Below are 16,055 nucleotides of genomic sequence, written 5' to 3' on the forward strand. Positions count from 1 at the left end.
TGCCAGACTTCTTTCTAGTAGGTGAGGCTAAGCCTCCCCCTGGTCTCCCACAAGCCCCTTGTCCTTGGATGGTTGCCTTGAGGTTAGTTAGGGAAATTCACTGGCCCTAGAACAGGCTGTCCTGCAGCAGAAATTAACCTCCCCAGCCCCAGGGGCTACAGTGGGGAGTGGGAGGGAGAAAGGAAATAGAAGCAGCTAAGTGGGCAGAATTTAGTGTCTCCTCAGACATGGAAGTGTTTCTCTTACTCATTATGATACCAAGAGACCCCAGGGGTGTTTTCTTGGCTGCTTTTCCCTGGTTTAACCTCAGTCAGCCAAAGCAGAGAACAAATATGATGGCACTGACCCAGCTGTCAGGGGAGGCACTTCAGAGTTTGTTAGCTGGTGGTTCCTGCTGTTTTCCCAGCAGCCTTTCTGTTATCAGGTATTTGGGAGGATCACAGCAAGATGTCCCAGGCTAGAAGGAGGCTTTTTGTTTAAATCCTGATGTAGCAAAGACTGTTTGCCAGCGTGATCAACAGATCAATTAATGCTAAGGTATTATATTTTGACATAGCAATAAAAGGGAATGGCTGGCTATATTTTATCTCTCACTGTAAACTTTGATCAAAGCTGTTTGGAGATTTTTTTTTTCTCCTCAATAGAATTTTGTTAATATTAAGGACAGGCAGGTACATTTGAAAATACTGGCATCTGAAAGATAACAGTGGAAAACTTGCAACTATAGGGAGATCCTTTGAAATCTGGAAACAGAATAGTGGACGTAGAAGATACCCAAAACTTAGTTCACAGGTGGATTGTAAGGATGAGGATATACAAAGAAAGGTCATCTTCCCCGCCCTGCATTCTTTCTTTCTCCCCCAACCCCCTCCTCCTCCTGCCTCTGTCACTAGACTGCCCTGTCCACCCTGTTCGCCAACCTTACCAACTATAGGGGGCTTACTGTGTGCCTGGAACGTAGAAGGTTAATTACATATAGAATTTAATAGTTGTAATCAGATGTGTATTTTAATAACTTAATAATAATACGTGCAACATCACATATCAAGAAACTTGAGACAGAACCCTTAACTTGCTCTGTCAGCCAACAGGAACGCGGTAGAGATTGGAAACTAGGTAGCTTGACTCCGGGGCTTCGACTGTGTGCTTGGCTCATAGAGAGGGCTCAGTTGTGTCAGCCCCAGCTGCTGCTGCTGCTATCAGTGTTGCAGAGAATGAACCAGAGAGCAGTTAGGTTGCTCAGAATCACGCACTGGTCAGTGACTGTGGAGCTTATACAGCTCTCTGATTCTGGGTCACCCCTCTCTCTGCAGCGTCAGGTTGCTCAATATATGAAGAGTTAGTACATTAACTTCTGGAAACCTATATCCCCCTTGGAGTTTCCAAGTTCTGAATTCTAACATTGCTTGAACTTAAAAAGCTTACCTTTTAAGTTTTCAGTAGAAGAGTTAAGCACTGCCAGAAGCAATGGCAAAGACAAACAATTTTTGGTTAATATTTGTTTTCTAACAGACAGGGAAAAAAAGAACTATGTCAACTTTAGATTCAGTGTATTTCTTCTTCCCTGTTCCAATTAAAAAAAAAAAACAGAACAAAAAAATATTCTTTATTCACCAGGAAAATTTTTAATTTTAAGCCATTAATGGAGGGTGGGGGTCAGTGAATCAGTGGTTGCCTGGATGTGGCAGTTCTCTCTTCCCTCAACACTAGGACAGGAGCCCTCAGTCAAGGTTAGCTGGTTCCTCAGGGCTTGAGTGAGTCGTCCATCCATTTTAGCAGTTAACCTTGGCTGAGAGGGCCCTTGACGCTAACCGTCAGTGTGTGGACAATGCCTGGGTGGTGGCCGCCCCACGCCCCACTCCGCCTCTTGCAAAAACAACTCAGACCTCGACCTGAGCTGCAGTCAGCACAGCCTTGCCTCTTCACCATCTCCAGGCACAGGGCTGGGCTCACGAATCGCCAGTTTTAGAAGGATAAAGAGATGAGAGAGTCCATAATCTTCCTTGTTTTTTCATTCCAACTTGGGAAAATCCTATCCTACCTTGGGAAATTCAGCTCACACATGACTATCCCCTTCGCTTCTCTCTGCGCGTCCTTAAGCCAGGAATAGCCTCACGCTTCAGGGAAGTCTCAGCATGCCATGTGCCACTCTCTAATCACCCTTGCCGTCCCCTGCCTGGTATTGTAGGTGTGCGTGCTGTGTCATTGTTCCCATCGGAACATAAGACTTTGAAGGTGAAGGGGGTCTTTCCCATCTTCATTTTCCAAACAATTGATGGCGCAGTGGTTTCTCTGTATTTGAGACTGAATCTGTAGTGGCTTTACTAAATTTTCAGGCAGATGCCATGTGAGAGAGGGCTGCAGAGAGAGGGGTGACCCGGAATCAGAGAGCTGTATACGCTCCACAGTCACTGACCAGTCATGGCAACAAAGGTTTGAAAAGATGAGGATGACTACCCACAGTCTTTTTTCTAATAACAACTATCTGGTTACTGACATATTCTGTCAGAGATTCATCCTTTGTTTTATAGCTTTAGTTTATTCCAAGCAAAGAACATCTAAGTTGAGGGTTGACAAACTATGGCCTATGGCTGCCTGTTCTCAAATGGCCAGGGAACAGAGATAGTTTTTGGTGGTGGTGGTGGTTTAGTCGCTCAGTCGTGTCCGAAACCTTGTGACCCCATGCGCCGTAGTCTGCCATGGGATTTTCCAGGCAAGGATATTGGAGTGGATTGCCACTTCCTTCTCCAAGGGATCTTCCCAACCCAAGAATTGATAGCTTTTAGTATTTTTAAAAGGGAGAGGGGGGAGAAGAATGATATTTTATGACATGGTAAGATTATATGTTTAAAATTATATGAAATTCAATTGTCTTTGTCCATGAAGAAAGTTTTATTGGAATACAGCCATACCCATTTGTCTACGTATTGTCTATGGCTGGTTTGCACAAAAACAGCAGATATGAGTAGTTAACACGGAGACAATATGTCCCACAAAGCTGAAAATATTTATTATCAGGACCTTTATAGAATAAGCATGCCAGTGTTTGTTCTGACTCATTCTCAGAAATGTCTGCCACCATGTGAAAGAGGAATCAGGTGCTCTTTTTGACAAAAGGGAGATGGATTGAAGGTAGAGGATGCCTGGAAGAAAAAAAATCTGAATAAAGAAAAGGAAAAAGGGGGAGGCAGAGGTCTTCTTGGAGATGCTGGACCTCCTGGGTTGTGTGTCCACATGTGGTAAACATCTCTACAAAAAGCAGACCATCCTCCTGCAGAGCACCTGGATTCTCACAGCTGGTGGATCTGCTGGAGGGGTAGACCTAGTGTATTTCACACAAGCCTTTGCTCTCCACTAAGGGCTCTGCATGATTAATCTGGAGAAACTGGTGAACCAGAGAGGGTGAAATTAGGAGACTATCATCATTCCGGATCATCCCGTGTACCAGAGCTAACGACCATCTACAGCAAGAGCTAAAGGGCTCTGTGTTCTTAAAGTATTGGATTCAACAAATTTGGGTGCATATGTGTATATGAAATGTCTTTTGAGTATATCTGTCTATCTGTGTGTTCTTTGGGGAAAATCCATTTTGGCTGAATGCCAATTAATTATCATATATGTGGGGATGACTAAACAACTAGGATTTTCAAATAAAATACATCAATTCGAATTTTATTTCCCTGGTGGTTCAGTGGTAAAGAATCTGCCTGCCAGGCAGGGGATGCAGGTTCTATCCTTGGGTTGGGAAGATCCTCTGAAGAGGGGAATGGCAACCCACTCCAATATTCTTGCCTGGGAAATCCCATGGACAGAAGAGCCTGGAGGGTTATAGTCTATGGGATTGCAAAGAGTCAGACACGACTTAGCCACTAAACAGCAAAAAAAAACACAAAGATCAGTTCAGCCCTTGGAGAGTTGGGATTACAGTTATTTAGAAATCTTTTGTCACCATCTATAAAATAAAAAACTGAATCTATTTTGTAGTGCAGGGAACTTTATTCAATATCTTATAAGAACCTATAATGGGGAAAAAAAGAAATCTGCTATTTTCATGTGTTTCTCTTATTTTCTTATTACAGGGTAACGCCCTCTACTTCAAATCTGCCAGAAATGTTACAGTGAACATCCTCAATGAACAGACTAAAGTACTAACTCAGCTGATAACAGGTAAGAAAAGAAAGAACTCAGCAGGGCCTGGTCCAGGCTAAGCACTCAGAAAGCATCGAACGGAAGGGCGAATGAAGCACCATGTGACGGATCTAAGAAGGAACGTCTGCCCACACATTTTACAGCCTCAGAAAAGAGAACAAAGCATGTGTTCCATGATGCTACTCAAGGGTAGAGGCTCATTCTATACACACATTTAACTTATGCAAATCTGATGATACTCATTTAGAGGGTAGGGAGGAAGAATAAACAATTTTTCATGTAGCATGGCCCCTGAACACCAGCCAGCTGCTTCAGCTGGTGCTCAGCCACAGGGAAGCTCTCTCCTCCAGTGCTGCAGGAAAAGCTGGCTGTGTTGGATTAATTGGGAGATAGCACAGCATATACAAAACCGTGCACATCATACTTTATGGATTGTAAAAGGGATTTGTAGTGATAGTTTGAATCCGTGCCATATTTGCCCTACATGCTGACTTTGAACCTAGCTCCATTGCGAGCTGCAGCTGTATTCCTCCCCCACGCCCCGAATATGTTTCTGTGGTTCCTTTTAATAGAGCAGATCTGCTTCTAACAGCCATGGAAAGCACTCAGTGGGGTTTAAGCTGCATAGTCCTGAAATGTAAACAAGGATAGGTTATTCACAATAACGACTCTAATGATGAACACGGGTCTCATGGTCACATAATGTTTTGGGTGGTATTACCCACTCTGTAGGTTATGAACAGCAGCAAACAGGATCCTCTGTGCACCCCACAGCAGATGGGAGAAAGGGACTATGTCTGAATGGCATTGTTAGACTTCCAGACAGAAGATGCCATTTGTTTGGCTTCAGGGCTGAGAGAGAGGTATACAGATGGACATTTTGAGAAGCCAGTTGCCTGAATGTCCTGATAGATAACTGGGACTGAAACATCTGGAGCTCCACTCATCAACATGCCACAGGGAGGCAGGTGCCTTTGTGCCCAGACTCTCCCTGGGGCAGGGGTGGGGGAGTGTGCCTCACTCTACCGCTGCAGGATGTGGGTGTCTGGAGGGATGCAGTCAGCCGGTGGGTGACTTGGACCAGCTCCCACTGGAGGAGCTGCTGTGGCAGAGCCCGAAATCCGTAAACAACAAGCTCTCCAGCCAGCACCCGGCTCAGTGGCCTGGCTTCTCTAACATCTGGCCCGCAGTCACGATGCTAAATAATTAAATAAACAGCTTCAGTAAGCAGTGATTTAAGCAGCATGTGTGAAAATTGCCTCCAGGAGGGAAATAAATCCGACCTCCAGCTCCCAGATTCCTGCGTTCAAAAGGAACTTATTTAGCCTGTTGATCATTTGCCATTTATTTGCAGTGGGAGATTTGGTTGACTTGAGAGATTTTGTTTTGATAAGGCTGGAATTGGATGCATGACTGTTAGGAAGAGTCAGTCTCTCTCTCCGGCTCCTTCCCCACCCCTCCCCCCATCCCCACTTTTTACTCCTCTTCCAGCTCCCCTCTTTTCTTCTCTCCACCCCTCTTCTCCCTCCCTATCTCTCCTTCTCCCTGGTCTCCCTCTGCCTCCCCCATTTCCTCCCTCCTCCCTCTTTCTCTAATTCCTTCTTTCTTCCTCCTCCTCCCTCCCCTTTCTCTCTCTCCTTTTCCTCTCCCGTTGTTCTCACTTGTCCCTCTCTCCTCCCCCATCTTCTTTCTGTCTCCCCTGCTCAGGGAAGACCCCAGAGCAGAGACCCCTGTTTACCTGTTAAGGTAAAGCACAAGGTAATATCAAATGAGATGGGCTAAAAGCCAGCCTAGCACCAGCTGGTAGCAGACTTTCAAGATGCCTTCTAGAGTGGATAGTGCATATGTCTAAGTAGAATTTCCAAAACAGATAGCCAAGCACAGACTCCCTAAGGTTTTTCTTCAGGGTTCTCCTCTTACACTGATACACGTGGTGGAAAGCACAGAGCAGGTCCAGGAGAAAATACCTCCTAAGTCCTGTTACACTTTGTGGTGCGCTTACCTGACAGCAAACGCTACCAGCGGCCCGAACAGCCAGGTTTACTAAGACAGTCCTGAGGATTCAAGAGTTCTCCTGCTTATTACCTAATGACTGTCTCAAAAGCCCAGAAGAAATTCTAGTGTTGGCAATTCAGATGATCTTTTCACAAGAAACAATGTTCTAAACGAAGGTTAGGTTCCCAGGCGAAATCACAAACACATATTTGGCTCATGCCTCTGCTGGTTTAGCACTGCCTTGGTAGTAAGTGCAAAGGGGGAACCCTCTGACCTGCAGAGAGGAAAGTTGCAGAAGTCTGACACAGCATCTGTCCAGAGTGGGAAAAGGCCCCAGAATGAAGGGGATGAGGAAAGAAATGAAACTTCAAGGCCCCAGGTCCTTCCAGCTTCCAGATGGCAGTGGCAGGACTGGGACACGGCTGGCGCACCCTGATGGAGAAGGTGAATTGAGGAGGTGCTTCACACATAGACCACTGTCAGCAGAAAGGGATTAACTGAAAATGAGTTTCAGGTTACAAATTATGATCTTTTCCATCCCAGAGAGGAACAGTGAGTTTTCCAGGAGACCTCCTGAGCGGTCTCCAGCTCCATTTACTTTTCTCTGTAGAATTTTTTTTTTTTTTTTTTTAAAGATTTCACCAACATTAACAGAGGTTTGGCAGCCCCAGGTGAAATCAACAACAGAACAAACCATCTGCACTATGGAGCCAGTGGTCTCTCTTTGGGGTTTTGGCTAAAACGCCAACTACTGAGCTTTATATACACAAATGATTCTGGCCCCAGGGATGAAGTCCCTTTTGAATTCTGAGAAGGCCTGAAAAACAAAATAACGTAATTGTCTTGTGTTCTCTGTTAGCTGTCATCTCTTCAGTATACGCACTTGCATCTCACACACTGTTAACAGGTTCAGAGAAAACTCAGCTTACACACAGGCCAGTGTCCTTGACTCCTTGGAAGTATGTCTCGTGGTCTTGCCTTGAAAGCACAGTCCAGGCGTTTGTGTTCCCAAGTCATTACACCATATCTGAATGAATCCAGATTGGGCAAATTGCACTCACCCCATGCCCATGCTGAGATCCTTCATTCATTCATTCATTATCACTAGACTTCCTTATCTACAGTCTTCACCCTAAAAAGAGATAGTAGCATCCTCAAAGCATTTCCAAGTAATACAGGTTTTACTGAAGGTTTTGCTGTGACTGAGCGGATAGCTGCATCTTAGCCATCCTTAAGCAGCCTAATCCCAAACCCTCATTGTACACGTCTGTCCTTACAAGCCTCTCTCATCCTTGACTCTATCTTCCTAATACCTCCCATTCTCAAGAGCTCCTCTTCTCATTGCACCAGCCTCCTTTCCCTTTCCAGACAAGTAAACATGCATTTTCTGCCATGAAACAATTCTGAGACTGCAGTTCCAGATGCAGATCTACCGTTAGCTCACTTGGTGACCTTGAGGGAGCCCTTGGCTTTGCTGTCACTGGCTTCCCAGGTGGCACTAGTGGTAAAGAACCCGCCTGCCAATGCAGGAGACACAGGAGATGCAGGTCCAATCCCTGGGTTGGGAAGATCCCCTGGAGGAGGGTTTGGCAACACACTCCTGTGTTCTTGCCTGGAGAATCCCATGGACAGAGGAACCTGGTGGGTTAACAGTCCTTAGGGTCACAAAAGAGTCAGACACAACTGAAATGACTTAGCACATATATTCTCACATCCAGCACAATGGCAGTTAGAGAAGACAACGTCTTAGTCCCATGCCATTTGGAAATGTGTGCCCTGTCTGCTGTTTCAATCCCCCACCCATTAAAGAGCTTCTCCAATGTCCTTTGTTTTGTCAGAGGTCCAGCTAAATTGACAAAATGATGTGAAAGCGGGAAGTTCACTCAGAGACGATCACCCTTCATTTATTTCAGTGTATTGAGAACCTTACATTAGCAAAATGGCTGTGGTCATGACCCCAGTGGTGATGATCACAAGAGCAGCCCCCCTACATTTCACAGCTCTTCTCCACCTACAGAATTCTTTGTATAAACACAGTATAATTCAGTCATTTTAACCTTTCTTTGAGATGGATAGAAGCGATGGTAGTAGCACAATTTTAAAGATAAAGAAAATGAGGTTCCGAAAGATCAAATGATTTTCCCAAAGTCATATTACCAGAAAATGAGAAAGTTGGGACATGATTTTCACCTTCTGATGGTCTTCTGATAGTGTGATAGTCTTGCCAAAGAGTAGAGTGGCAGACAGCAGACATCCAGGGGCTGACCTGGCTCTATCCGCCAAGCTTTGGTGTTCTGTGTGAACAGAATTTCACAGAACATCAACATCAGACAAGGCCACTTAGTGGCCATGAAAGATAGGGACAAAACAAAAAGCAAACACAACTGTGATCATGTCTGAGCATAGACTAAAAATAGAAACGTTTTTCCAAACCACAAGAATGACCAAACTATCCTCTATCCCCCTCTAATATGAGTGACTGCTGTTTATCTTTTACAGTTTTAGCATTGTTCTGGTCCTCCCTCCTCTGGATAAGATTTACTAAAATGCTAATCATAAATGTGCTGTCAGTTCCTGACAGTATCTAATCCAGAACCTAAAGCCCTTCCCTCACATAACCTATCATAAAGGGCCAGATCCTATAAGTTCTTTCTTCTTGATGAGAAACCACAGTTCCGCATGGTGTGTGTTCTCTCTTATGGCCATGAGCTAAAAATCGAATTTGTTCAACTCCAGTGTATTCCTAGTGATCTTTACATGGAAGGCATTGAAGGCCCTTTCATTACTACTTTTTACTAATAAGTGACACGTCTTGAAAAATGACTAGATAAAAAAATGCTATGCAATTTTTTTCCTCCATATCCAGGAGTTCCGCATTCTTGTATTCACCAACTAGAACTAGAAATATTTGGGAGAAAAAAATTCCAGAAAGACACCAAAAGCAAAACTTGAATATGCCCCCATGCTGGCAACTGTTTACATAGCATTGATATTTTATTTACAGCTATTTACACAGCATACATTGTATTAGGTATCCTAAATAATTCAATAATTTAAAGCATGCAGGAAAATATGTATAGGTTATATGTAAATATCATACTGTTTTATATAAGGGACTTGAGAGTATCCATGGATTTCAGTATCCAATGGTATTCTAGACCTAGCCCCCACAGATACCAAGGGAGAACTGTATCAGAATCCCCTGGGCAGTTTTGCAGAAAATATAAGCTTTCTGGACTCTACCCTCAAATTTCTTTCTATATGAATTTCAGACCAAAAGATAAATTTCTTTTTGATCTTAGATAGGATCACTGAGGATGATTATACCCCTAGGTTATCCTGATGCATTTCTGTGGTCGAAGTTTTTGGAACCTTCTGAACTTCTGGTATTTAGGTAGCTCCATTTCTTTAAGAATTCTAACACACTAACCTGTTCTAATTTTTCTGTAGTACCTAAGGAGAAGGCAATGGCACCCCACTCCAGTACTCTTGCCTGGAAAATCCCATGGATGGAGGAGCCTGGTAGGCTGCAGTCCATGGGGTTGCTAAGAGTTGGACATGACTGAGCGACTTCACTCTCAGTTTTCCTTTCATGCATTGGAGAAGGAAATGGCAAGCCACTCCAGTGTTCTTGCCTGGAGAATCCCATGGATGGGGGAGCCTGGTGGGCTGCTATCTATGGGGTTGCACAGAGTCAGACACAACTGAAGCGACTTAGCAGCAGCAGCAGCAGTAGCTAAAACTCTCTGTGGTTTTCTGTTTGATTTACTAATACATGTTTTAATGTATATTGGCAGGTAAGTGCTGAGGGATCAGGGACTTATGTCTTCCTTTCACCACTACTATAGCCCCAGCTTCAAGCATAGCATCTGTTGTTATAGATAAGCCCTCTAAAAGTTATTTTTTATTGAGTGAAATTCCAGCATGAAAGATTCAATAGCTTTCAAGACAATTACAATATATTATAGCCTCTTCTGCTAGAAGATGAGTTATATACTTGTCTGGTGTCAAAAACAGCCAGTGGGTCAAGGGTAAAGAATGAGACAGATTTCAGCTGAATTTAAAGATGCCCTTTTATGAAAGCAGAGAGCACTCACCACCTCTTGAAGAACTGGCATGTCTTTGGCCAGTTCCAGCAGTTGGGGCTGGCCAAAAAAATGCCAGTCCTTCAGGAGGTGGTGAGTGTTCTGTGCTTTCATAAAGACAAGCCAAAATCTACAGTATTGGACAGTAATTTGGTGGTTAGCTGAGGGAAATCTTATTCAAGCATTAGTTTGGAGGAAGGAGCTGATGGTTTTTAAAATCAGCCGGAGAGCGTATGATTAAAAGTAATTGACAAGACATGGCTAGAGTCACGAGGCTGGTTGTCACGGCTGACTTCTGAAAACCAATCCACTTACATTAAAGTCCAATACAATCTTGTCAGATGTGTATGTTCTGTGAAAAGCTCTTTGAAATTGAATGTAGTGGGACTAATGTATTCTTTCTCTCCCTCTTCTAGGGCCAAAAGCCATCGAAGCTTATGGCAAAAAGTTTGAGGTAAAGACGGTTTCTGGAAAATTGCTCTTCTCTGCAGATGACAATGAAGTGGTAGTAGGAGCCGAGAGATTACGCGTTTTAGGTAAGGAAGCTTCAGTCATTGAACTGGTTTGATGCTACTGTGTATATTTTAGAGGCACAGTGAAATGGTGTCTAGAAGAGTGATTTAGGCCAATTACTTATCAAGGTTATTTTACTGTCATAAAACAGGGACGAGGAACCTCCCAGCTCTCACCTTGAAAATTTCTCGAATCATGAGTCTTCATGGCATGCCTGCCGACACCAAACTTCCGGTGGGGATGTGTGCTCATATCAAGAAGTGCACTAATCCTCACAGATTGACAGTCCTACAAGAAGCAGTCAAGACTTGTATACATTGTTATCATGATCACTAAACCAGGTTATAAATTAAGAATCACCTCAGAAACTTCTGAAACGTTGAGGTTCATAGAGCCAACTGTGAACCACTAAATTAGAAGTCATGGTGGAAGGACCCAAGAATTTATTTGTAAAAACATTTGCAGGAATTTCTTTTTTGGGTCCGCTGTTGAAATCATTGAATTTGACTGTGCACTGAAACAGTCTAGCAGGGTGGGTTAAGAGTTCCTGTCCTAAACCTGGCTCTTCATTCCTGCCCTGTCACCTACTAACTGTGTGAGTTTAGACAAATTAACAACATCACTGAGCCATTTTCTTTTTCTTCTCAATCGAGCTAAGATCATCTGCCTTCTCAAGTTCTCCCTAGGGTTCGATCGAATCATGTTTGATCATATTATACACACTTATCACAGTGCCAAACACAAAATGGTGTTCATTCAGTGGTAGCTGTAGGTACTGCTGTTAATACTCATGCTGCTATTAATACTAATCCTGCTTTTCCTTCTCTTGCTCCCTAAGAGTTACTGAAACATACCAGTTAAACGTTCAGACTCTGGAATTAACCCATCATTTTAATCCTATCTCTATCCTTTACTAGCTGTGTGACCCTAAAGCAAGTTATCTGACGTCTCTGTCCCTGTTTTGCTCACCTATAAAGTGGGGGTAATAGAAGTATCTACCTTCTGAGATTGGAAGGATTGAATGAAATAATCTATGTAAATTTGTTAGTAAGGTGGCTAACAAAATAGGAAGTGATCACTAAGTACTAGCTGTTATTATCTTAAATTATGTTATTTTTGCTTGAGCTTATTGTTTGTTGTCTGCATTATTAGCTATTGGAAGAAGTTGCATCTTTCTTCTCCATTAGCGCTGTGTTCTCCTGGTCGTCACCTCTACCCTCAGTCCATCAGTTTGGTCGGTCTGTCTATCTCTCTGGTATAATATACATTCATAGCTAACTTTCTTGCTGGATGACTCAAGTTTTCATCCCCAGACCCAGCATCTTCCCTGAGTTCTAGGTCTTTTTCAACTAGGTCTATTTCAACTACCAGGCTCTCAAACTGAGATCTTGAATACCTAGTATAATAGCACACACACACAAGCACACAAAAACACACCCCCTCACACCTCTACTCTCCCACTTGTATTTACCCCCTTATTTCCCCATCACTCTAACTGATCCCATTTTGCTTCCCACTGTCAGTTTCAAAACTTTAGCATCGTTCCAACCAGCCTCAGGCTCAGCAGAGTCAGCAGGTGGCCGTGGGCATATCCTGACAGAGCTCAGTGGCATGGGAGGGCCGGGCACAGAGGCAGTGAGCCAGGGGTGGTCTAATCACTTGTCAGGTGCTCACTGGAATGTAACCTGGAACAACTGCTTTCGTCTTTCAGGGCTTTGCTTCTCTCTTGTCTGTAAAATGAGAATTGTCTAGAGCAGAAGTTTCAAGCAGTTTTTTTTTTTTTTAATTTGGCAACAGAGACTTTTAAAAATAAAATTTCATACCAAACCCCAATCAATAAAATATGTAAAAGAAGAGCACTGCTCTGGGTTGTGGATGGGGCTTTAAAGGTTTAAAGGTTAAGTTGTGTAGCGTCATTGTTCCCCACCCCCTTGCTGTCGGGAGGCCTCTTAGAACTTATGTATAAAGGCCTTCAAGTAGATAGTCTTTAAAAAAGAGTAAAGTCTACTGACCACTTGCTATGATCCAAGTGCCACTGTGTGCATGATTACCTTTAGACCTCACCAGCACCTTTTGGGGCAGGCACCCTTCTTATCACCCTCATTTTACAGAGGATGGAGCTGAACTGTCGGAAGGGGTGAGCCATAGGATTCACATACAGGTATCTGAATGCAGACTGCTTCTCATTAAAGGAGTATATTTTGCTGCCTTGTCAAATTGGCCCCTTGTTTAGATGAGTGAACTAAGGTGAAGAAACTTACCAAGATCAAGTACCAGTAAGTGGTGTGACTGTTGTTCAAATTCTTTCCTATGAACACTATCCTCAATGCACATGGCTACGCATAAATATAGCTCTAGGATCTTTGCCAACTCTTAAACGATAATTTTTTTCTATTATTCATAAAATAGCACTTTCTATGTTAGTTCTAAGTTTTTGTGGGAAAAACAAACAAACAAACACAGAAACTGTATGTTATCTTCTTATTCAAGAGTATTTTGCTATTTCAGCTCTAAAGTATTTACCCAGGGAAAAAAGTGCTGGCATCTCATGCCACAATCATTTTGTAAAAATGGTGTTTGGCACTTCACGTTAGTCTCTGAACCTTCATGAGTCACCCCATTGCTTTAAAACCTGACTTTGCAAAGATACTTTAGATGTCTAAACACTGTGGTTTCATCTTTGTATATGAAATTCAATGATGGTATTGCTTAAGAACTCCCCTCCTCCATCGTAACATAAACTAAGTGTTGGAGATAATTGTAGTATTTGGTTGCTTGAAGGCAGGTGAATAATTTTGCTGCTGTTGTTTCTTATGCTGGTGATATTTCACTTGCACAATGATTTAGGATAAATCTGTCTCTCTCCATCATCAGAAGCATTTGTTTTTGTGTGTGTGTAAAAATCTCAAAAGGAAGCATCATAATAAATACCACTGCTGCTACCAGTGCTGAAAAGAAGGAAATGACCACCCCACAAGTCTCACATCCTACTCAGTGAAATGAGCCTAGTGTGTTGCAGAAATGAGCTTCCTGTCATCTGGGATCCAACCATATGGTGTGGAATGAGAAGTTTAGGCAATTTCATTTTCAGCTTAATGAGAAGTTTGTCTTTTTGAGTCATCAGACTGCACAAGCTCTTGGGAGATTGGAGTCTGGATGCATATTTCATAGTAGAATCTAGCATACCTGGATTGTGAATCTTCACTCAGATATTCAGGAACTGAGTGACCCTATCCAAGTTTATTTTTCTCTTTAAGCTTTAGTTTCTACATGTGTAATGCAAAGAGAGAGGAACACAATAAAGAACGGAAGTAAGAATGAATGAATGTAGTAAGAAACTTATGTAAATAAATCAGTTATTTTAGTTGAATAGTTGAGTAAGAATAAGCAGTAGAAGATAATACTACTAAGAAAATAGTGTGTCTTAGATACAGTAGCTTAACCAGGGGCTCAGGACAATTGCTTATGTTCTTCTATGGATAACCACACCCACCTATTCAGTTTTCAGGACGATGACCACCTTGGGCACTCTCCAAAAACCCTGAATAGTCTAGCTAAAGGACTAGTAACCATACCTCATATAGAAGAGTCAGCTATCTAGAGTCTTTTACCCTGAAAAAGATGTGGCGGAATTGTGGAGGCAGACAATAGTTGCTGATCTTTCATAATGTGCATTTTTCCTGGGTAAAGAAATCAGGCAAGAGCTGCTTAGTTGAGCAGCTGAAAGAACAGGTTTAATCCTGATTTCTGTCATTTGCCGGCCAGTGCCTTGAGATACATTACTTTACCTTTGTAGGCTTCCTTCTTCTCTGTGACGTGGTGTCATTTGAGTCACGAGCCCTGACTCTCACAGGAGTTGTGAGAACTCGGTGGTACAGTATATGTACTGAGGATAAGCACAGTATTTGGTCCTCAGTATGCTGACTGTTGTAGTGTTGGCGATGGGTTTTATTGGTCCACTTGAGCATCAGGGAACCCAACAAGTCCTAAACTTTGACATAGCTCTTTTAGGTTCTCAGAAAAAGGTACAGAAGAAATTGGCTTAGGACTTGTAGGAGTGATCAGGTATCAGTTAAGTTTGGACTGGTAGATTTTCTAGACCCAGCTAGGGTCAGAAAAGAAAACAGCTTTTCAACATAGGAACTACTTATGAGAGGAATTGAAGGCCTGAGTTGATTTCCCAAAATTGTAGGGTCTTCCCTTTCATTCAGAGACAGTGATTCTAAGAGCATGGCCCTAGAATTAGGAGCATTGACTCTGATTTGCTTGTTTGACACATAAATTATCAAGCTCTACCCTAGACCTATTGAATCAGAAACTCAAGCGTAGGGCAAGTCCTAGGTGATTCTGATACAGGCTAAAGAACCACTGACCCAAGATAATCACAACTAAATAATTTTGCCACCACTTGGCTCGTAGCTCTCCATTGAGTTCATGCTCAGCTTTTTCCACTTTGCTCCCAAAATAAATATAACTAACACAGATTGAGGGCTTATTCTGTGCAAGATGCCAATCACTTGCACTGAGTGCAAGCATTTGATCCACATCACAACCTTAGAGGAACCTGGCTCATCAACTTGATTTATAGAGGGACAAACTATGGCCCAGAGTGATGTGAAGCACACCCAAAGTTGCACAAAGAGAAATTGGCGGAGGCAGGATCTGAATGCAGACAGTCTTATCCACAGTGCCCGAGGACCTCTGTCATGTGTGTCTGTCATGTGTGTCACGTGCGTCTGTCATGTGTATCTGTCACGTGTGTCTGTCATGTGTGTCTGTCACGTGTGTCTGTCACGTGCATGCATGCTAAATCGCTTCAGTCATGTCCGAGTCTTTGTGATCCCATGCACTGTCGCCTGCCAGGCTCCTCTGTTCATGGGATTCTCCAGGCAAGAATACTGGAGTGGATTGCCATGCCCTTCTCCAGGGGAACTTCCTGACCCAGGGACTGAACCCTTGTCTCAGGCGTCTTCTGCATTGGCAGATGGGTTCTTTACCACTAGCGCCACCAGGGAAACCGCGACCTCCATCACGGAAGCCTCAGCTTCCCTAAATTCCATGACATGGAGCGTGGCACCGACGGGGAAGGAGCACTGGGCAGCGGTTCTCCAGCTCTTCCCCTCCTTTCTGGCTTCGAGAGACACTGCTTTTCCCACAGTTCTCCCACATCTGTAACTGCTCCTCTGCTTCCTGTACTCACTCTTCTTCCACCTACTCAGTGACGTGGGTTCACTCCTGGCATCACAAGCAGACTTCCCTCCTGGTCACTTCTTTGTTTTCTCTTTTCACATTTCTGTGGAAAATCCTGTACTT

General features: G+C 43.3%; 1 protein-coding gene across 1 annotated transcript in view; it reads left to right on the forward strand.

The window, feature by feature from the left end:
- Window positions 1-16,055, forward strand: part of SGCD (sarcoglycan delta) — a 434,054-nt gene that overhangs the window by 274,620 nt on the left and 143,379 nt on the right. Inside the window, exons 4-5 of the mRNA XM_068980722.1 lie at window positions 4,080-4,167; window positions 10,646-10,765. Coding sequence (XP_068836823.1) covers window positions 4,080-4,167; window positions 10,646-10,765 — 208 coding nt within the window. The remainder of the gene's footprint in view (window positions 1-4,079; window positions 4,168-10,645; window positions 10,766-16,055) is intronic.

The sequence above is a fragment of the Capricornis sumatraensis genome, chromosome 9 (genome assembly GCF_032405125.1).
Source record: "Capricornis sumatraensis isolate serow.1 chromosome 9, serow.2, whole genome shotgun sequence".
Taxonomy (NCBI): Eukaryota; Metazoa; Chordata; class Mammalia; order Artiodactyla; family Bovidae; genus Capricornis; species Capricornis sumatraensis.